We start from the raw sequence: 23,273 nt of genomic DNA on the forward strand, positions 1-23,273 counted from the left end.
TCCACTCATCCCTCCCCATTCCGTTCCATCTTCCTCCTCTCCATGACTACCTGGTCCACTCATCCTTCCCCTTTCCATTCCATCTTCCTCCTCTCCATGACTATCTGGTCCACTCATCCCTCCCCTTTCCATTCCATCTTCCTCCTCTCCATGACTATCCGGTCCACTCATCACTCCCCTTATCACTCCCCTTGACCTCACCATCCTTTCCAACTTCACTCTCTCCATGACTATCTGGTTGACTCATCCCTCCCACTTGTCCTCCGCATCCTATCCACCTTCATTCCCTCCATGGCTACCTGCTGCACTCTTTCCTCTTTCTTTACAGCTGCTCCTCCCGGTTCTGTAATGCATTTTGTCCACTGTCCTTTCTGTCCTGCCATCCTTTCTGTTCCACTTGCCACTTACTTGTCCCCTACAAGTTCCTATTATCACCTATGTATACTCAGTGGTCACTTTATCAGGTACATCTGCTCCCTCTCTAAAGCTTCGATGTCCTTCCTATAATTAGGTGACCAGAACTGAACACAGTTTGTTCAAGAATGGTCTAATCATAGTTTTAGAGATGCTGCAACATTACCTTTTGGTCTTGAACTAAAGCCCCTGACTAATGAAGGCCAACACACCATATGCTTTCTTAATCAGCCTGCCAATTTGCACAGCAATTTTGAGGGATCTGTGAATGTGGACCCTACCAAGAATCCTGCTTCTTCTCTCTTCTTTATACTAGCATCACAGAGAAATGAAATACATATGTCTCCACTTATGGGCATGCTATGTTGGTGCTGGATGTGTGGTGACGTTTGCAGGCTGCCCCCAGCACAATCATTGCGGATGTGATTTGACGCAAATGACGCATTTCACAGTTTTGATGTACTTGTGATAAATAAACACGTCTTTAATCTGATGGATAATCTGGGAATGCTTTTCTGAAATAGTGTCATAAGGCTGGACCCTTTTCTGTGCACCACCTGTCAGCTAAGCTTGTTTGTACACTTGACATGTCGGGATTTAAGAAAAAGTGTAACGCACAAAAATTGCTGGAGGAACTCAGCAGGTCAGGTATGGAAACAGTCAACATCTTGGACTGAGACCCTTTAGCAGGACTGGAAAGGAAGGGAGTTGAAGCCAGAATAAGAAGGGGATGGGGGTAGCGGGCTAAGTGTGCTGGTAATAGGTATGATCAGGTGAGGAGGAAGATGGATGGGTGAGGGGGATAATGAAGTGAGAAGCTGGAAGGTAAAGGGTGAAATGGGCAAAGGGCTGGAGAAGGAAAAATCTGGTAGGAGGGGAGAATGGGAGAAAGGAGGAGGGGCATCAGGGTGATAATCAGGTGAGGAGAAGGGAAAAGGTAAAAAATAACATGAGTTTTACTGTGTGATTTGCATGTTTCTTTTAAAGTACCTCACATTTTGTTTAAACCTTTGCACGTCATAGTGGAATGTGCAGCAAGGGGTGGTGGGAGAGGCAGATATGTAGGTTTTTTTTCATCACGTACCATGCCTATGACATGGGCATTCGTGTTTTTCCTTTGTTCTTGGTTTGCCGTTCAAGACGGGTGACCCCAGCCATGATCAAAACTCTTCAGAGTTTGTCTGCCTGGCCTCAGTGGTCGCACCAGTTGCTTATCCGACCATCCACTACGTGCTCCCATGGCTTCAAATGACCCTGTTCAGTGGGGTGGGTGCTAAGCAGGCACTACACCTTGCTCAAAATGGGCCTGCAGGCTAGTGGAGGGAATGAGCACCTTATACTGTCAGTACCTCCTTTGGTACAGACATATCTCCATATTGCCACTCATGCAGATACATTAGAAACTTTTCAAAGAATCTCAGGCACATGGATGATAGAAAAATGAAGGGCTTTGTGCGATGGAAGGATAAGATTAATCTAGGGTAGGTTAGAAGGTCAGCACAGAATCGGAGGCCAAAGGGTCCATACTGTGCTATAGCATTCTGTGTTCAAAATTTAACCTTGTATAGTGTTTGGCTTGCGTAGAACATTGAACAGCAATAGAAATAGGCCCTTTCTCCACAATGTCTGTCCAAACATAAATTAAACTAAAACTCTTCTGCCTGCATATGATCCATTCCTAGTGTATTCATGTTTGTAAGAAGCAGCCTCTTACACACCACTTTGGGGTATGAAAACAAACTTGCCCTGCAAGTTTCCTTTATGTCAGAGGTAGGCTTTTTTTTTACACAGAGTGGTGGGTGTGTGGGATGTCCTGCCGGGGTTGGTGGTAGAGGTAGATACATAAGGGAGATTTAAGAAATTCTTAGCTAGGCACGTGAATGATAGAAAAATGGATGGCAATTTCGAGCAAAGGGTTAGATTGATCTTGGAGAAGGTTGTGGGCTGAAGGGCCTGTGCGGTTCATTTGAACTCTGTGCTTGGCCGCAACCTGTGCTTAGCATTTCTTCCTGGTATCAAGGATTCCTTGTGCAGAAATCTAGAGATGAGAACCCCCCCCCCCCACCATCTGTACTTGAGGCATAAATATCAGGCAAGGGTTGGAAGGTATTTTTAGTCATCCAGCAACTTGCCAACCTAGCTAATCAGATAATTCACTGCTAGGATGTGTTTATTTTTACATAACACTCCAAGTAATAATTTTAAAGACCAAGCCATGATTGGAAGATATACGCTCAGTGGCTACTTTATTAGGTACACCTCCACATTTTCTTGTTAATGCAAATTTCTAATCAGCCAATCATCTGGCATGCAGAAGTTTGGGCACCCTGGTCAAAATTTCTGTTACTGTGAATAGTTAAGTGAGTAAAAGATGAACTGATCTCCAAAAGTCATAAAGTTAAAGATGAAACATTCTTTTCAACATTTTAAGCAAGATTAGTGTATCATTTTTGTTTTGTTGAATTTTGGAGTGAAAAAAGGGAAAGGAGCACCATGCAAAAGTTTGGGCACCCCAAGAGATTTGAGGTCTCAGACCTTAATTAGCTTGTTAGGGCTGTGGCTTGTTTACAGTCATTGTTAGCAAAGGCCAGGTGACACAAATTTCAAAGCTTTATAAATACCCTGACTCCTCAAACCTTGTCCCAACAATCAGCAGCTATGGGCTCCTCTAAGCAGCTGCCTAGCACTCTGAAAATTAAAATAAGTGATGCCCACAAAGCAGGAGAAGGCTATTAGAAGATAGCAAAGCATTTTCAGGTAGCCATTTCCTCAGTTCGTAACGTAACTAAGAAATGGCAGTTAACAGGAATGATGGAGGTCAAGTTGAGGTCTGGAAGACCAAGAAAACTTTCTGAGAGAACTGCTCGTAGGATTGCTAGAAAGGCAAATCAAAACCCCTGTTTGACTGCCAAAGACCTTCAGGAAGATTTAGCAGACTCTGGAGTGGTGGTGCACTGTCCTACTGTGCAGCGACACCTGCACAAATATGACCTTCATGGAAGAGTCATCAGAAGAAAACCTTTCCTGTGTCCTCACCACAAAATTCAGTGTCAGAGGTTTGCAAAGGAACATCTAAACAAGCCTGATACATTTTGGAAACAAGTCCTGTGGACTGATGAAGTTAAAATAGAACTTTTTGGCCACAATGAGCAAAGGTATGTTTGGAGAAAACAGGGTGCAGAATTTCATGAAAAGTACACCTCTCCAACTGTTAAGCATGGGGGTGGATCGATCATGCTTTGGACTTGTGTTGCAGCCAGTGGCATGGGGAACAGTTCACTGGTAGAGAGAAGAATGAATTCACTTAAATACCAGCAAATTCTGGAAGCAAACATCACACCGTCTGTAAAAAAGCTGAAGATGAAAAGAGGATGACTTCTACAACAGGATAATGATCCTAAACACACTTCAAAATCCACAATGGACTATCTCAAGAGGCGCAAGCTGAAGGTTTTGCCATGGCCCTCACAGACCCCCGACCTAAACGTCATCGAAAATCTGTGGATAGGCCTCAAGAGCAGTGCATGCAAGATGGCCCAAGAATCTCAAAGAACTAGAAGGCTTTTGCAAGGAAGGATGGGTGAAAATCCCCCAAACAAGAATTGAAAGACTCTTAGCTGGCTACAGAAAGTGTTTACAAGCTGTGATACTTGCCAAAGGGGGTGTTACTAAGTACTGACCATGCAGGGTGCCCAAATTTTTGCTTCAGGCCCTTTTCCTTTTTTTTGTTATTTTGAAACTGTAAAAGATGGAAATGAAAAAAAGTAATCTCGCTTAAAATATTAAAGAAATGTGTCATCTTTAACTTGATGCCCTTTGGAAATCAGTTCATCTTTTACTCGCTTAGCTATTCACAGCAACAGAAATTTTGATCAGGGGTGCCCAAACTTTTGCATGCCACTGTATATAAAAGCATGCAGACATGATCAAGAGGTTCTGTTGTTGTTCAGCCCAAACATCAGAACAGGGAAGAAAGCTGAGCTAAGTGACTTTGACCATTGAATGATTGTTGGTGCCAAATGTGATGGTTTGAGAATCTTATCTGGGCTTTTCACCCAGTACAGTTTACAGAGTTTACAGAGAATGGTGCAAAAAAACAAAAAAAAAGCAGTGAGTGACAGTTCTGTGGACAAAAGGTTCCTTGTTAATGAGAGAGGTCGGAGGAGAATGGCAAGGCTTAATCAAGCTGACAGGGGAGGTGACTGTAACTCAAGTAACCATGCACTAAAACAGAGGTGTGCAGAGGGCTATATCTGAATATACATCATGTTGAACCTTGAAGTGGATGGGCCACAGCAGAAGAAGGCCATGGACATACACTCAGTGGCCTCTTTATTAGGCACAGGAGGTATGTAATAAAGTGGCCACCAAGTGTATAATGATCAAAACTTTTATCTGTTGTCATTTCTTGACATTTGTAATCAATATATTTTGTGTAATTTAGACTGGGACAATGGTAGTCAAAATCACAGAACCTCGTCATATTAGCAAGTGAAAATGTGATATTTTTAATTATGTGTTGCTTGTATCATACTGTGATTCTGCTTGTGAGCATTTTAAACAAAATTTCTGTACTTGCCGAATAGCTAAACATCTCGTCCCTTTCTCCCAACAGTGCACGGAACCAGCTAGTACGATGGTTGAAGAGGAAATGGATAAGCAGTTACAGAAGAAGGCAGGAATTTGCTCGGATCTCCGAGTCTGCCTCACCAGGATCTCCCCTAAGGAGATCGAACGATGGGTGAGGACCAATTCCCCTGCAATATCTGAATCCCTACCGTCATCCAGCGAGCAGAACAAGAAAGCCGATGATACCACCAGCAGTAAACCTCAAGTGAATTTGATGCTTCCGATTAAGAAGGAGGAGCCTATAGAGCCAGAATATTGTGCACACCATACAAGGGAGATTGAGGTACATAACTACTCTGGCAACAGTTAATTATTTAAAGGCTGTCGAATAATTGTAACACTTGCTATGTTCACTGGCGCCTGAGTTCAGAATCAGGTTTATTCTTACTTGTTTCAGTGGCAGCAGTACAGTGCAAGACACAAAAATTACTGTATGCTATAATATAGATCACCATTTAAGGTTAGCACAATATTGTGAGCATCATAGAAGCAGAGTAGTTAGTGCGATACTATGAAAGCACAGGGCGTCGGAGTTTGGAGTTCAGTTCCAATGTCTTCTGTGAGTAGTTTGTATGTCTACCCTGTGAATGCGTGGGTTTCCTTTGGGTGCTCTGCTTTCCATCCACTGTCTAAAGTCTTGCTGGTCAGGTCATTGTAAATTGCCCTGAGATTAGGCTAGAGTTAAACAGGTGTGTTACCAGGTCTCTGGGCTGGAAAGACCAGTCCCACGCTGTCTCTCTGATGAAAATAAATATAGCAAAGAGGAAAGTGAATTGGAATCAGGTTTGTATTCACTAACGTACTGTATGTTGTGAAATCTGTTGTTTTGCAACAGCAGGACAGTGCAGTGCTTAAAAATTACTGTAAGTCATATAAGTACTCTCAAAGCTTCCATGTCCTAAAAGAGAATAGTGTGCTGAAGAGTTTCCTGGATTGGAGCATTCATTAGAAAGGAAGGTTGGATGAAGTTGGATTGCTTCCTCTGGAGGCTGAGATAATAGTTCATAAATTTACGAAAGACTTAAACAGATATAGACACACACACACACACACACACACACACTTCTACAGATGCTGGAAATCCAGAGCAACAAGCACAAGATGCTGGAGGAGCTCTTTGGAATGAAATAAACAGTCGGTGTTTTGGGTTGAGTCCCTTCATGAGGACTGGAAAGGAAATGGGGAAGATGCCAGAATAAAGAGGGGGGGAGGAAGTAGGACAAACTAGAAGGTGATAGGTGAAGCCAGGTGGGTGGGAAAGGTAAAGGGCAGGAGAAGAAGGAATTTTGGCATGTCAAGAAAGGGGAGGGGCACCAGGGGAAGGTGATAGGCGGGCGAGGAGAAGAGGTAAGAGGCCAGGAGGAAAATAGAAAAGGAGGGGAGGGGGAGGGAATTTGTTTTAATTGGAAGGACAAATTGATATAAATGGCATGATGTTGGAGGCTAACCAGATGGATTGTGAGATGTTGCTCCTCCACCCTGAGAATGGCCTCATCTGGGCAGAAGAGGAGGCAAGGGACTGCCATGTTGGAACGGGAATGGGGAGAAGAATTAAAATAGTTGCCCACCAGATACTCCACTTTTGGTGGATAGAATGGAAATGTTCGACAAAGCACTCCCCAAATTTATATTAGGCAGGTCTCACTAATGTACAGGAGGCCACATCAGGAACACAGGATACAATAGGTGACCCCAACAGATTCACAGGTGACGTGTTGTCTCACCTGAAAGGACTATTTGAGGACAGGTGTAACATTTCTATTGCTTGCAGTTATAAGTGCCAGGATAGAGATTAGTGAGGAGGGATAAATGGACAAGGGAATGGTGGAGAGAGCAATCCCTGTGGAAAGCAGAGCGTGGGGGGAAGTAAAGACGTGTGCTGCTAGGATTACAGAGACTGGAGATAGTCACAGTTACTCTCCTCGGGGGTAAATGACAAATACTAGAGGACGTAACTTTAAGGTGAAAGGGGAAAAATCAAAGAAGATTTGTAGGGCAAACTTTTTTTTTGCACAGAATGGTTAGTGCATGGAACATGCTATGTAAGGTGATTAAAAACAGATATGATAGTGATGTTGAAGTTGTGTTTACACAGACGGATGAACAGGCTGGCATTAGAGATACATGGATTATGTCCAGGCAGATGGGATTGGATTGGAATGGTGGCTCATACAGACACTGTGCTTCTGCGCTGTACTGATCTATATTCTAAGTTGCAATGAAATATTTATATCTGAATAAAAAGAGCAAGGTACTGAGGTAGTGCTTATGGGTTGATGGACCATTCAGAGATCTGATGGTGGGCCTGAAGAAGCTGTTCCTAACGTGTGTGTGTGTGTGTCTTCAGGCTCCTGTACCTTTTCCCTGTTGGTAGCAATGAGAGGAGGACATATCCTGCATGTGGGGGGTGCTTAATAATGAAAAGTTTCAAGTTCTTGGGTGTCAAAATCTCTGAAGACTCATTCTTCACCCAGCATATTGATGCCATCATGAAGAAGGCATGGCAGTAGCTATATTTCATTAGGAGTTTGAGGAGATTTGACTTGTCACCAAAGACTCCAGCAAAGTACCGGTGATAGCATTCTGACTGGTTGCATCACAGTCTGGTGTGGATGCACCAATGCACAAGATCGGAAAAGTTGTAGAGCGTTGTAGACTCAGCCAGCTCTATCATGGACACTAGCCTCCCCAACATCGAGGATGCTTTTAAAAGGTGATGCCTCGAGAAGGCAGTATCCATCATTAAGTTCATTATTGTAGATACCAAGTATAATGCCTGAGAAGCTGGGGATTGGATAATATACTTTTCCACCTTCTTGCCTGTCCAGATTTTTCTTGCAAATTATTGAACTTAGTCTAAGATTTTTTTAAGAATGAGCTGGTATTTAGTCAGCTGTGAAATAATCTTTTGTAAGGTATCTGTTTCACATGGACGAAACATATGATGAGTGTTAAGTCATTGTATATGTTCAACAATAACAACATCAGAGCAGGGCTAAATACTATTCACCCCCCCCACCCCATCACCCATCTGGAATTTACAATATATATTGAATGAGGGGGCATTTCGTTGAAACTTATCGAATATTGAAAAGCCTAGATTGAGTGAACATGGAAATATATTGGGGCAGTGTAGGACCTGAGAGCACAGCCTCAGAATAAAAGGATGTCCCTTTAGAACAGAGATTTGTTTCTCTTTATTTATTTAGAGATACAATACAGAGTAGGCCCTTCTGACCCTTTGAGGCGTGCCACACTGCCCAGCAACCCCCGATTCAAACCCAGCCCAGTCACAGGACAACTTACAGTGACAAATTAACCTCATAACTGGTACACCTTTGGATAGTGGGAGGAGATCAGAGTACACAGAGAAATCCTATGCATTCCATAGGGAGGATGTACAGACTGCTTAAAGATGATGTCGGAATTGAGAAAAGGTTACTGGGAGAAGGCAGGAGAATGGGGTTGAGAGGGAAAATAAATCAGCCATGACGGAATGGCGGAGCAGACTTGGTGGGTTGAATGGGCTAATTCTGCAGCTATGTCTCATGGTCTTCTGGGGAATAATGGATTCAGTTATAGTGTCCTCCCTGTTCTCAAACTGAGTAATTTAGTGTCTGCTAAAGGTAACACTAAGATGTAATGGTACTCGGCAGCATCACCCAGGCAACACTGTACAATTGAGCATAAAGATTATTCGCACTTTATCCTTTACAATCTCAGATTGTCCAAAATCACGTTGAGTTCAATAAGTGAGGTTTCTACGGTAAAGCAGTGTCACTAAGCAAAGTTCAAAGTACACGTACGTCGCCATATGCCACCCTGAGATTCATTTTCTTGCGGGCATTCACAATAGATACAAAGAAATACAATAGAGTCAATGAAAATCTGCACACAAAGATTGAAGAACAATCAATGTGCAAAATACAAAATGTAATAATAATTAAATAATTATATTTAGAGTAAGAGTCCTTGAAAGTGAGTCCTTGGGTTGTGGAATCAGTTCAGTGCTGAGTTGAATGAGGTTATCCACGTCAGTTCAGGAGGCTGATAGTTGTTCTTGAACCTGGTGCTGCAGATCCTGAGGCTCTTCTACTTCTAGTAGAAGTGTGCTGGAGTACCTCGTCCTGTCCTTGCCAAGATCCTAGTCCCGGGTCCTGGCCAAGATCCTAGTTCCGAGTCCTCGTCTGGACCTGGGTTCCGGTTCCGAGTCCTAATCAGGACCCAGGTTCTGGGTCCTTGTCTGGACTCTGGTTCTGGAGTTGCATGTTCCTAGTCCCCGTCTGGGTCCCGTGTCTCTCATCTAAGTCCAAGCCCAGGTCCTGAATCCCAGTCTCGTCCAGAGCCTGTGTCAATGTCCAGCGTTGTTTCTTCCCTTGCTTTCTTGACAAACCTAGTCCTTTTCCAAGAATTTCAGTGTCTGTGCCTTGCATTTGGGTCCGCCTTCAACACCCACCGTGCAACATCCGGATGGCAGCAGTGAGAAGAGAGTGTGGCCTGGATAGTGGGAACTTTTGATGGTGGGTGCTGCCTTCTTGTGGCAACTGTCCATGTAGATGTGCTCAGTACATCTACTGAGATGTACTGTGGGTTAGAGTTAGGTTCCAAAACACTGACTATTTATTCCCTGCCACAGATGCTGCCTGACCTGCTGAGACACTCTACCATTTCATGTGCATTGCTCTGGAGAATCTCTTGTTTCAAAATAGTGTCCTGTTTGGAACAAACAGGGCATCATTTTAATGTCACATGGAAGATTCCATCCCAAGCAGTGCTGTCACTGAAAGGTCAGCCTAGATAATATACCGACATATCTGCATTTGAACCCACTACTTTTCACTTGAGATTTCTATACTTACACTCAGCTAATGTTAATGCAAAACGTATCATAATCCTTCCTACGCATGTTAGAATTAAATTCAGAAATACACTCAGTGGCTATTTCATGTGTAAATCTGTACATTAATGCAAATATCTAATCAGCCAATCATGTGGCAGCAACTCAGTGCATAAAAGCTCGCAGACATGCTTAAGTCGTTCAGGTCAAACATCGGAATGGGTAAGAAGTGCGATCTAAGTGATGTTGACCATGGAATGATTGTTGGTGCCAGACAGGGTGGCTTGAGTTTCTCAGAATCTGCTGATCCCTGGGATCTTCACAACAGTCTGTAGAGTTTACATGGAATTGTGTGGAAAACAGAAAACATCTCGTGAGTGGCAGCTCTATGTGTGAAAAGCCCATGTTAATGAGGTCAGAGGAGAATGGCCACACTGGTTCAAGCTGACAGGAAGGTGACAGCAACTCAAATAACCACACTTTGCAACAGTAGTGTGCAGAAGAGCATCTCTGAATACACAAGCTGTCGAACCTTTCAGCAGAAGACCATGAGCATGCACTCAGCGACCATTTTATTAGGTACAGGAGGTAACTAATAAAGTGACCACTGAATGTAGAGTCTTTCAAAATCTAGGGGATTTAAAGTGTGTTCCAGTAGTTTTAACTACAGCTTATTTTATGTGGCCATTACTCAAGGAGTTGTGGAATTTATGGAAATCTTTAATATGTGTATGCTAATCTTCTGAAGTTTTATTTTTCTATTTTAGATTAAACGTGAGCCTCAGTCACCAGTAAAAAGAAAAATGGAAAGTGCTGATAATTCAACGGAAGTTAAGAAACAGTGTATGAAAAGATTAAGCTCAAACTGGGAATGTGAGCATGCCTACAGCTCTCTTCCTGTGAACTGTGCTGAAAGGCCTACTTCCATTAAGGATGAACCCTCCCACACTGACTCCTACTGTGAACAAGAGGAACTTGCCAGCACAGCTGAACCCCACTCAGTACCAGAGAAGCCCGCAGAAGTGGAATCCTCTCCCACTACAATTGATGGCCGCCATATGGCTGCCCCAGTTGATCCTGCACCCAGCAGCTCACCTCCTTCAGGAGGACACTGCTCTGCCTCTGAGATCGGCACGGCACACCCTTACACTCCTCTTCCCTTGAGTGTTGACGAAACCACACGCGATGAGAAAATCAAGCGACTGAAAGAGATACTGAGAGAGAAGGAGGCTGCGCTGGAAGCAATACGGAAGAAAATGGTTTCAGCTCCTTTCTAAAGTTCTTTCTCAAATTTATTAGTTTGTGTTTTACAGTGCTGGTCCTTGAAGATATAAATATTTGTTCAATGTGATCTGTCTCTTCAGTGCTTAAAATGGCAAATACAGTGGATTCCGGTTAATTGGGACACATTGGGACCAGTACATTTTGGCCCAATTAAGCGGCAGCTCCAGTTAGTCGAAGTTTCATGGAATAGTTAAAAAGGTATAAAAAAAAGACAAACCGAGTAACAAGTATTTAAATGAAATGCAGGACAAATGAGAACACTACCAATATTACTACAGTACTATAAAACTGAAATAGTTCCTAATACTTATCGACAGAGGAATTCACTTGCATCTTGTTTACTTTTAATGTAAATGAACAAAATCTGCACGGACACCTAGTGCAGATAATGGACTGCCTTCATACTATGCTGCCGACGATTGCATCCTCCACATCTTCATTTTCATTGTAACATTCAAGATGATTGTTGATACCTTCAAATTCTTCATAGTCCTAACTTGAAGTAGTGAAATCGATCCATTTGCACTCCTAGCCATTTCTGGCATCTCCAGGCCTGAATGCTTGAAATCACGGTGAGCAAAACAGTTCTGAATTACATTACTGCTTATTTCTCGCCAGCTATCAGTGACAAGAATCACTGTTTTTTGAACATAAGTTCATGCAATTGATGCTATTTAAAAACTGATTGCTCTAAGCACAGTGTAGTGTCTAACAGCCACACAAGTGCATGTGACTGATGCTTGTTAGAAACTGTTCAGCAGTAGTCTCTTGCGCCAGTTAAGTGGCATAGTGTCCCAAATAAGCAAAGGGAATCCCAGCTATTCTCTGGATCGGTTTTTTTCTGTAAGGGTTGTCCCAAATAAGCTGCTGCCCTGATTAAGAAATGGCCCAATTAACTGGAATCCTCTGTACTTACAATTTCTTAGAAATTGAACAATTAGTTCAGCAGTCACATTTAATATTTGCAATTTAAAATTGTAGAAAAACTATAATCATCTTGATAGCTGCACTTTGTTGTACAATATTTAGTCCTTCAGTTATATTGGGTGTGCTCTGTTTAACTGCGTGCTACATGTTCTTTGAACCTAAAAATGCATTTTATTCTTGTGTGTGTTTCTGGGTTCCCATTGTACTCTCTGTGTTGTGAATGAACCCAAGTCCTGTCCAGTAGTTTCTTTGTTTTACGGTCTATTCCATTCACCATTATGACATCTTTTTGCGGACACCGTGGACTTTCAATTTGGTACGTTTAGCATGAACTATCGTCCATTCAGAGTTTATTCAAAGGAAAATTCTTTAAAACTTTGACATCTTCCTTTTACTCTTCTGGTGGCACATTCTACGACTGTCTTTCAGTCACATTTAGCAAGGGCCAGGCGTGTCAGTCTTTCTAACTCCATGTACAGCCAGTGCTTACACTTGTAGTGAAATCTCTCAGTATCTCACTGTTTTACATATTTGTCTTTTTCTGTTCAGTTTTTTTAAATGTTTCTATCAATTGTCCATTTAGTCAGGTTCTAAATAATACTTCTCCGGCAAGCAGAGATTTTATGGATCACTCTAACTGATCCTGCTTTTATATACTCACGATTGTTTAGAACACTTTTGACCACCAATTTGTGGTCCTCTTTCAAATCAGCAATCTTGTTTGGGATTTGGTAGGTCTTTGATGGGCCAGCTCATACTCTTTTATCCAGAAGAATAGCATTAAGCTTTTATTTATTCAGTTCACCATCCTTTAAATCTCAGAACCTTCTTAAACATTGCTGAGACAGTCCTGTTACCCTAGCAGCCCAAGTTTGATGCACCTGATGTCTCCTTTCCATATGGAAGATATTGACTTGTTCACATTGCCCGCCCGTCTTGGTGAGTTCTTTGGTAGGACATTGGAAAAGAATGCTTCATGTCAAATTACTCCAGAAGCCAAACAGATAATCATTCTTTGTGGCGTCAATTAAGCATAGAACCTGAGGTGCGGATGTACAAATTGTTTAGACTTTATTCCGGTGGCGAGGGTGTGCCAAGGTATTGTAGTACTGATTGGTGGCCTGCCCTGGCTTCATGTTCCCCCTCCCCATCCACTGTCATATTATGTCAATGGCACTTTATTGGGTACACCTGTTCATCTCATCAATGCAAATATCTACCCAGCCAATCATGTGGCAGCAACTTGATGCATAAAAGCTTGCAGACATGGTCAAGAGGTTCAGTTGTTGTTCAGTCCAAATGTGATCTCAGTGACTTTGACCATGGAATAGTTGTTGGTGCCAGACAGAGTGGTTTGAGTATCTCTGAAGGTGTTGATCTGGGATTTTCATGCACAAAAGTCTTTAGTTTACAGAGAATGGTGCAAGAAACAACAACAAAAATCCAGTGAGCTGCAGTTCTGTGGGTGAAAACACCTTGTAAATGAGAGACTTCAGACGATAAAGGCAGGACTGGTCAAGCTAACAGGAATGCACCAGTAACTCAAATAACCACAGGTTATTTGCAGATGATACACAGGTGGAGGGGCAGGTAGTGTTGAGGAAGCAGAGAGACTGCAGAAGGACTTGGACAGATTAGAAAAGTTGGGCAAAGAAGTGGCAGATGGAATACAGTGTCAGGAAGTGTATAGTCATGCACTATGGTTGAAGAAATACAAGTACACTCTATTTTCTAAATGGTGAGAAAATTCAAAAATCTGAGGCACAAAGGGACTTGGGAGTCCTTGTGCAGGATTTCCTAAAGTTTAATTTGCAGGTTGAAATATATCTGCCACAAAACAAGTTTCACAGCATTTGCTGATGCTACTAAACCTGACTGATTCAGCTATAGCTTTTAAAAATAAATAATGTGTTTCACGGAGCACCCATAATGTATAAAATGGCAGATCTGAATAACCAGTGAATTAGTTGGAAAATGTAATTTCCACAAGACATAGGCGCAGAATACACCCAGTGACCTGGCCTCCAGAGCTGCCTTGGGCAACCTAGTCCACAGATTCACCAACCTCTGCTTAAAGACATTTCTCCTCATCTCCATTTTAAACGTTCTGTTCTGAAGCTGTGCCCTTTAGTGCTAGATTCCTCCACTATAGGAAACATCCTCTCCACATCCACTCTGTCTAGGCCTTTGAATATTCAATAGGTTACAATGACATTCTAAATTCCAGCGAGTACAGGCCAGAGCTATCCTCATACGTTAACACTTTCATTCCCGGAATAATTCTCGTGAACCTCCTCTGCATACTCTCCAATGTCAGTACATCTTTTATTAGATAAGGGGCCCAGAACTGCTCACAATATTCCAAATGAGAGCTCACCAGTGCTTTATAAAACCAAAGTTACGGGGAAAGATTAGAACGATGATTGATAAACCAAAGTCAGTACTGGACGGCCAGCCTGTGCTGTATAATTGAAGGAAGATATGTGTTAAGAAGAGACTACTTAAACTTGAGTAACACAGGTAGCATGTTGCAGGAACTTAGCAGGTCAGGCAGTATAGCATCTATGCAAAGGACTATCTGCCAGTGGCTAACCGTTTTACTTCCTATCCTCGTTCCTGTTCCGACTTGTCGGTTCACGGTCGTCCCTACAGCCACTATGGGGCAACTCTCGGGGTGGAGGAGCGACTTCTCATATTCCGTCTGGGTAGCCTCCAACCTGATAGCATGAACATCGACTTCGCCCTCCGGTATTTCCCTGTTATTCTATTCCACAGTCTGGATCTCTTACCTCTTCTCACCTGCTTATCACATTCCCCTGGTGCACCGTCATCTTTCCCTTCTCCTCACCTATCAGATTCCTTCTCCAGCCTTCACCTTTCCCACCCACCTGGCTTCACCTATCAGGTATCGACTTCCGCTTTAAATGTACTTAAAGCCTTGCGTGGCAATGAATTGCACAGATTCACCACCTGTGGAATGAGCTGCCACCGAAAGTGATGGATGCGAGTTCGATTGCAACACTTAAGAGAAATTTGGATCGGTACGTGGATGGGAGGGGTACGGGCCCGGAGCAGGTTGCTGGGACGAGATTACCACTTACGGCACGGATGGTGTGTTCGTCCATCGTCGACGTCGATGAGGACCTCGATACCATTATGATAGTGTCGAGACTAGCGCGTGATTTGAATTTAAGTGAGGGAGAGTTCCGCAGCATCAGCCTCACTCTCTCTTCCCAATTCCCATCTGGATCCAGTGGCAAGACAAGAGTCGAGACGGCTGGAGATGCGACTAAGCGCAGTGGATGACCAGGACGTCTTCCGTGTCTTGTCCTGCTCTACACGTTCCACGACGCTTGCAGAGATGGCCTTCTTGACTGTTGGACCTTCCATTGGTCACGTCTGCTCAATCCGCCGGAGTCTGTCTTCACATGCTGGGATAGACAACTCCTATCTCACCAAGGGTTTGACACCCGTCGGCTACCCTCACCTGGTTTAGCCGGCTTGTCGAAGTCGTTGCTCGGGGTGTGGCCGCTGTTGCATGCAAACAGCTGCGGGGAGCCAGAGGCGAGAGCTGAGTGCCAGGTAGGGACCAAAGGTGGGCTAACTGCCTTGAAAAGGACGCGACATGATCCCCCGCCAGAGGAGCTACCCATCCCTGACACCCCATACACCACAATGCGGCACGGATGGACTAGATGGCCGAGGGGCCTGTTTCTGTGCTGTCGTGCTCTATGCCTCTAGTTCGTGTCGAATTATTATTCTCTCTAGTCTCCTGTACGAGTTAGAGGAAACTTCGCTGGCTTGTAAGTCAACGGGATAGATTATGAATTTAGAAGGCAAAAGCGGAAAATATTTTGCCACTGAATAAACATCATACATCGGAACTGCTGCAGATTGTAATTGGGCGTACCTTTCCCTGTGTGAGCCCAGCTAGTTCAGGCAGTAGGGCATGAGACTCTTAATCTCATGGTTGTGGTTCAAGCCCACATCGGACGCTGCAATTCAGCTTTAGGTCAAATCATTGAGTATATTTAGAATGGGAGGGTGATAAGCTGTTGATTAGTCAGAGCATCGAGGTACGGAATGAAGGCAATAGAACGGGATCGAGAGGGATAATAAGTCAGCCTTGATGGAATGACGGAGCACACTCCATGGGCCAAATTGCGTAATTCTTCTCTTATGTCTTATAGTGTGCAGGCTTCCTAACACAACTTTGTTCGTTGGCTGCCCGCATCTGCAGAAAGACTGGCCTTCACACTGTATTAGCATAGTTAAGTTAGGTTAGAATTGCAAGCCTCCTGTAACGATAAAGTGCAAGCCAGTCACCCCAAACTTTGGCTAGAGTCCTAACGTTGCAAAATCGGGCTTTCGCCTCCCTCCGATCACTACTGCATTGATGAAATGGCGAGGATGAAACAGTTTAAACCTGAACACAAGGTTCTGGCGATGCAGGAAATCCAGAGATGCTGGAGGAACTCAGCATCCAGGTAGCATCTGTGGACAGAAATAAACTGACGTTTCGAGCTATCTTAACCTTCCTACTTTAAGGCAACGATGACTTGTTAGGTTTCGATGCTCTCTATATGATTCGTGTACTGTAGTTCCTTTTTCTGTACCAAAGATATAGTCCTTGTGATCCTTTTTGCAAAGAGGGTCCTGAGTAAAATGGCCCTGCCGCCGGAGATGCTGTGAAATAGTTAATTCGATCACCGAATGTAATATTATACGTGGTGAAGCTTGTAATTTCGTGACAGCAGTACAGTGCTCGTCTCACGCGCCTCTGAAATAACCCCTACACCGATCCTTTTTTATGTTGCTAATAGCCAACTTCCTTAATTTTCCTTGTAACTAATCTTGAGCCTCCGTGCTCAGTACTGTTGGGTAAAATGTTCAGCAGTCTGCTTGTGTAATGATCGCCGCTCTGGCGTCTGGAGAGTGTCCAGAGGACATTCTCGAGAATGATTCCGGTAATGACAGGGTTAACGTATGAAGAGCGTTTGATGGCTCTGGGTCTGTGTTGGAGTTTAAAAGAATTGGGGGCGGGGGATCCCGCTAAAACTTACTGAGTATTGAAAGGACTTGGCAGAGTGGACGTGGAGAGGATGCTTTCTATGATGGGGAGACCTAGACCAGAGGGCACAGCCAAAAAAAAAATAGAAGGCTGAGGAGGAAATTAGAACAGAGATGAGGAGAAATTTCTTTTACCAGAGGATTGCCACCGACGACTGTGGAGGCCAAAACACTGGGCATATTTAAAGAGGAGCTTGATAGGTTCTTGATAAGTAAAGCCGTCAAAGGTTACGGGAAGAACGCAGGGGAGTGGGGTTGAGAGCGATAAAAATCAGCCATGATGGAATGGTGGAGCAAACTCGATGAGCTGAACGGCCTAATTCTGCTTCAATGTCCTATGGTCATTGCGGCTGTTAACGCGAATTCCGTTATAACCCATCTTATTTTTTTTCTGGTGTAGAAAAGAGCATGTAGGCTATTAAGTGCTGTTCACACTGCTTCGTGCCTCGAAATAAGTTGACAATCTCACTCTCGTATTGCATCTTTCCACATTGCAAACAACCATACCTTGTATGGGATACTTTTCCCAGTTGCTTTTTTCCTCGCTCACAGCTCATGTTAAATCCCAACCGTTGAATTTTTCACGAAGACCTCAGCGAGCGTTGGATTAGTTCGCATCTTCTTGTAGTTGGCGTTCCTGTTAACCATGCGGTTGTGCGGATGGTCATTTAAGCTGATTCGCTCGCACTTAACATTACGCTACGCCCGTCGATACAACAAAGTGAATTCTTCGCCGAAGGGTGCACTAGCCTTCTTGGGCGTCGGAGTAGCTCTTGGATGGAGAATGGATAGCGGACGATACAGACTTTGCAGCATTAGGTTTTTGTGAATGAAGGGGAAGGGAGTGTTGCAAATATTGGGCACCTACCTAGTAAGGAGAAAAAGAATTTGCGTATCTGCGCGAAAGAATTTTCCTTTTGTGGGGCTGTTGATCTTCCTCGCAGCCAATACTTTTTCTGGCGATAGTTAGGGGGCTTGATGTCCATTGTTGTTCACCTTTATTGTAAATCATCCGAAATTAGATTACCGAGGATTCTATACTTGTGAACTGAAGTTACTTAACGTTTACAACCAAACGAAACAACGTTCCTCCGGACCAAGGTGCACAACAATAGTACCTATGCTTCACATAAGCGATAAAGTAATATTACCACCAATAAATTTACAAATAATAAGGTGCATTTACGAAAGTAAACAGTATAGCGCAATTGGCGCTTCATACGTGGTGAGACCTGGGTGATGGCAAGGAGTTGGGTAGTCTTTCGGCCTGGAGGAAAAAGCTATTTCCTATCCTAACAATTCTTGTCCTGATGCTAAGGTACCTCCTGCCTGATGGTAGGGGGCCAAAAATTCACTTGGGAACCGGCCACACGGAGTAAAATGCATTGACTGGGTTCATCTTAGAGAAGGTGAAGGCGCAGTGTAACCAAGATGTTTCTATAAGGTTAGGACACATTTTTTTCGATATTACAGATGCAGTATTGGAAACTATGCTAATATCTGATTCGTTCATTGTAGATCAAGGCTAAATCGTCCGCGAAGAACAAAAGAAAATGCGAGAAAAACCAGCGTTTAATTGAGAAACTGCGTGACGAGAAAGCGGATCTAAACCGAAAATCGGAGCTCGCGTACAGTTGCCTCCCGGGGAGAGATACCGAGGGAGCGGCCTGCAATAGTCCTCGCAGCAGTGAAAACATTTTGACCGGCTCACCGAGCACCAGATCAGGGCCACATGTAATCGAACCTTCCAATGAGCCGACGCGATGCGCAGCGGCGGATGAAGTGCCCGGCCTCTCGACTGTGACCAAGAGCCACTCCTCGACCATCCCGACACCTTCCAGGGTAAATAAGACCAGCCGAGACGAGAAAATCCGGCGGCTAAAAGAGATTCTGAAGGAGAAGGAAGCCGCACTGGAGACCATTAGAAAGAAGAAGCTTTCGGCCAGTTAAAATCAGGGGTCGTTATTTCGAAGCTTAGAAACAATATCGTCTGATCTTTGAATGTTCAAACTACATGAATTTGAAATGTTTGTCTTTCAGAGATTATTTATACTATACAGTTGAGCATTTTTAAAATATTTCGAAATCGGGGTCAGGTTGTAGAGGAGTTAACAATAAAACTAACAATTTTATTACATCGTATGCAGTATAAAAGGGGATTTTAATCCACGTTTTCTTCGTAGTTGTGTTTATATACATTGTATTTGAAGGCTGTATATTTTCACGGAAAATCTGACAGATTAGGATTTGCGTACATTTTTAAACATTAAATCCAATTAATTAGTTTATTTTCAATGTTTTGCGATCATTCCGTTCCATCACTGTAAAAAAGGTGCACTGTTGTACATCTTCGGTTCAGAAGCCAACCCACACATGTTTTTTCAGGTTTAAGTTCAAGATTATTTTTATTCAACTCTACGCATGTTTACCGCCAAATGAAACAATGTTCCCCCGGACCCAGATGCACAACACAGTGCATATAACTCACACGCAACACGCATAAAGTAATATTAGTACAAAAAAAATAGATATGGTGCAATTGCAGCTCAAGTTAAAAAGTAATAGTATAATACTATTGGTGCATCCTACCGAATGGGATCTGGGTGACGGCAGGGTGTTCTCGGGGAAGAAGCGGTTTCCCATCCTAACAGTTCTTGTACTGATGCTGCAATACCTCCTGCCTGATGGTAGTGGGTAAAAAAGATTGTTGGACGGATGGGAGCGGCCATTGACAATGCTTAGGGCCCTGCGTACGCAGCGGTCTTGATTAATATCTTGGATGAGTGGAAGAGACCCGATGATCCTCTCAGCAGTCCACACAATCCTTTGTGGGGACCTGTGGTCAGATGCCTTGGAATTCCCGTACTAGACAGTGATGCAGCTAGTCAGGACACTCTCAATGGTGCTCCTGTTTGGACAGAATGGATGGGGAGCCTCGCACGCCTCGACCTCTTCAGGAAATGGTGACGCTGATGTGTTTTCGTTACCAAAGTAGTTGTGTTTAGGAAAAACATACCCCCACACCCCACCAAGACTAATGTTGTCCTGTCTCTCTCATGCCAGGTAAGATGGAATTTCTTTGGAGACCATTGCAAGCTGTTGTAACCAGCTTCTGAAGTAATAAACTCTAGAAGGAAATCGGTGGTCACGAAAGGCCGTAATTCCTTGCTGTCGCGAATCGACTGCATCTGGATGCTGGATTCAATGAATCGCTTTTGAAAAAAGTCCACATTGAGACAGCGTATTTTGGGCGGAGGATGGAATGTAGATTTTTTTTTTTGCATTACTCTCCTATAAGCACGGTTTGTTCACGATTGACACAGTGGCCACTTTATTAGGTTCAGCTGTGCACCTGCTCTTTAATACAATTATCTAATCAGCCAATCATGTGGCAGCAACTCACGCATAAAATCAAAGAGATAGTCAAGAGGTCCAGTTGGTGTTTAGATCAAACGTCAGAATGGGGAAGAAGTGTGATCTGTAACTTTGAATCTCAGAAACTGCTGATCTCCACGATAAGTATCTCTGAAGGCACAAAATGTCGAACTTCGAAGTGGTCGGCCACTTTATTAGGTACAGGAGGTAGTTAGTGCAATGGATACTGAATGATATGCCCCCAGCGCTTCTCTTCACGGCCCACTTTCCAACATGTCTCGTGTTATCAGCAAAAGCTGTAACTGTGTCCCGCCAATCGCTGCGCTATCTTAGCGTCCATTTCACCATCCAGGAAAAAAAAGGCCCAATAACGTCATGCAGTAATTGGCTTTAGACCATAAGCCATAAGAACAGAATTAGTCCACTCAGTCCATCGAGTCTACCCCGCCATTCCATCATGGCTGATTTCTTTTCCCTCTCAACGGCAATCCTCAGCCTTCTCCCCGTAACCTTAGACGCCCTAACTAATTAAGAGCCTATCAACTTTCAGTTTATATATATTCAATGACTTTGCCTGAGCAGCCGTCTATGGCAATGTATTTCACCGATTCACCACCTTCTGGCTGAAGACATTCCCCAGAACTCTGTTCTAAATGGACGTCCCTCCATTCTGTCTGTGTCATCCGGTCGTAGACTACCCCCACTATAGGAAACATCATCTCCACACCCGCTGTTTATACCTCTCTACCAATGCTGTTTAAACTGCTGAGTTCCTCCAGAATTTTGTGTTTCTCCCTCTGGATTCCCAGCATCTCAGAAACAGAAGTAGAATCGGAATCAGGTTTATTATCACCGTCATGTGTCGTGGAATTTGTTAACTTAGCAGCAGCAGTTCAATGCAATATATGATAATATAGAAAGAAGAAAATAATAACTGAGTAAATCAATTACAGTAAGTATATATATTAAATAGATTAAAATGGCGCAAAAACTGAAAGAATATATATTTTTAAAAACTTAGCTACTGTTCGTGCGTTCAATGTCCATTTAGGAATCAGATGGCAGAGGGGAAGAAGCTGTTCCTGAATCGCCGAGTGTGTGCCTTCGGGCTACTGTACCTTCTTTCTGACGGTAACCATGGGAAGAGGGCATGTCCCGGATGAAGGGGCCCTTAATAATGGACGCTGCCTTTCTGAGGCACTGCTCCTCAAAGGTGTCTTTGGTACTATGGAGACTAGTACCCAAGATGGAGCTGATTAATTTTACGACATTCTGTAGCTTCTTTTGGTCCTGTGCAGTAACACCTTCCGCCCCCCCACCCCACAGAGATCTTGACACCCAAGTACTTTAAATTACACTCTTTATACTTCTGATCCCTCAATGAGGACTGGTGCGTGTTCCCTCGACTTCCCCTTCCTGAAGAGCACAATCAGCTCTTTCGTCTTACAGACATTGAGTGCAAGGTTGTTGCTGCGGCAGCACTCCGCTAGCTGGTATATCTCACTCCTGTACGATCTCTCATCTCCATCTGAGATTCTACCAACAATGGTCGGCAGAATCTCCTGTGTTTACTATTTTAAAATCACCTCGTGGCCTCTCCGAACAAAGCACCCAACAAGCGGGAGAGGATTTTGCATGGGACTCGGCTCCCAGGTCTCCTGTGGAAGCATGCCTTTCCCCACAAAGACTGTGAGGTTTGTGGCACGTGTCTTCAGTTCATCCCTCGGCGCAATCACTTCGGCCTGGGATGCGCCGCCGCTGCCGCCCCTCTTGAATCATATTTTTGAGTTCCTACTTTGCAGAGCGCTTTGGCATGTCTCCGTCGGCCGTCATCTTCAGGTGCGTGAACTGAGCGTCAGGACTAAGTACCGGTGCGGTGAGTGAGCAGGCAACTGGGGGGAAACAGGACTTGCTGTTCTGGCTGTGAAATGGAGCGTGGGCTACACATGCAAATCAGTCAGAAAGTCAGAAAAGCTGCACCCTTCAGCCAATCACCTGATGCCACCACCTACCACAGAGTTGGGCCCCAGGGTAGCGTAGCGGTTAGCGCGAAGCTATTACAGCCCGTGGGGTTCTGGAAATCCAAGTTCGATTCCGGTGCCATCTGTAGGGATTTTGTACGTGAGCCGCGTGGGTTTCCTCTGGGCGCTCCGGTTTCCTCCTACAGTCCAAAGACGTATCGGTTAGTAGGTTAATTGGTCATTGTGGTTGGCCAAGTGTTAAAGAGGTGGCGTGTTGGGCCGTAAGCGCCTGTTCGGCACTGTCTCTCTCAATATATTAAAAAACAAATCACGGCTTGGTGCATCTACTTTCTTTGAAGTTTACGCAGATTTGGCATGACAACTGAAACTGACAAACATCTATAGATTCTACAGACAGTGGAGAGTATCCTGGCTGACTGGTTGTATCACGGCCTGGTATGGAAGCACCGATGCCCGAGATTAGAAACCCGACAAAAAGTAGTCGGTACGGCTCCATCACAGGCAAAGCCCGCTCCGTCATTGAGCCCATCTACAAGGAGCGCTACTGCAGGAAAGTAGCATCTATCAGCAAGTACCCACACCATTCATGCCATGCTCTCGCCTCACCACTACCATCGAGAAAGAGGTTCAGGAGTATTCGGTACCAGAACAACAGGTTCGGGAATATTTATGACTCTTCAACCATCAGGCTCCTGAACCGGCGTGGATAACTACACTCGCCTGAACACTGGACGGATCCAACAACCCATGGACTC

The 23,273-nt window shown here is 44.0% G+C and overlaps 1 protein-coding gene across 3 annotated transcripts in view; it reads left to right on the top strand.

The window, feature by feature from the left end:
• The window catches only part of LOC140195263 (uncharacterized), a 53,701-nt gene extending 34,250 nt beyond the window's left edge, over window positions 1-19,451 (top strand). For 2 of the 3 annotated variants that reach the window (XM_072253322.1, XM_072253320.1), the window contains exons 3-5: window positions 5,030-5,326; window positions 10,648-11,139; window positions 18,680-19,451. In XM_072253322.1, the coding sequence (XP_072109423.1) occupies window positions 5,030-5,326; window positions 10,648-11,139; window positions 18,680-19,111 (1,221 nt within the window). In that variant the 3' untranslated portion in view covers window positions 19,112-19,451. Of the gene's footprint in view, window positions 1-5,029; window positions 5,327-10,647; window positions 11,159-18,679 lie in introns of all 3 variants that reach the window. The other variant, XM_072253323.1, reaches the window with a different exon arrangement.
• Window positions 19,452-23,273: the final 3,822 nt, after the last annotated feature.

This window comes from Mobula birostris, chromosome 3 (genome assembly GCF_030028105.1).
Source record: "Mobula birostris isolate sMobBir1 chromosome 3, sMobBir1.hap1, whole genome shotgun sequence".
NCBI classification, from domain to species: domain Eukaryota; kingdom Metazoa; phylum Chordata; class Chondrichthyes; order Myliobatiformes; family Myliobatidae; genus Mobula; species Mobula birostris.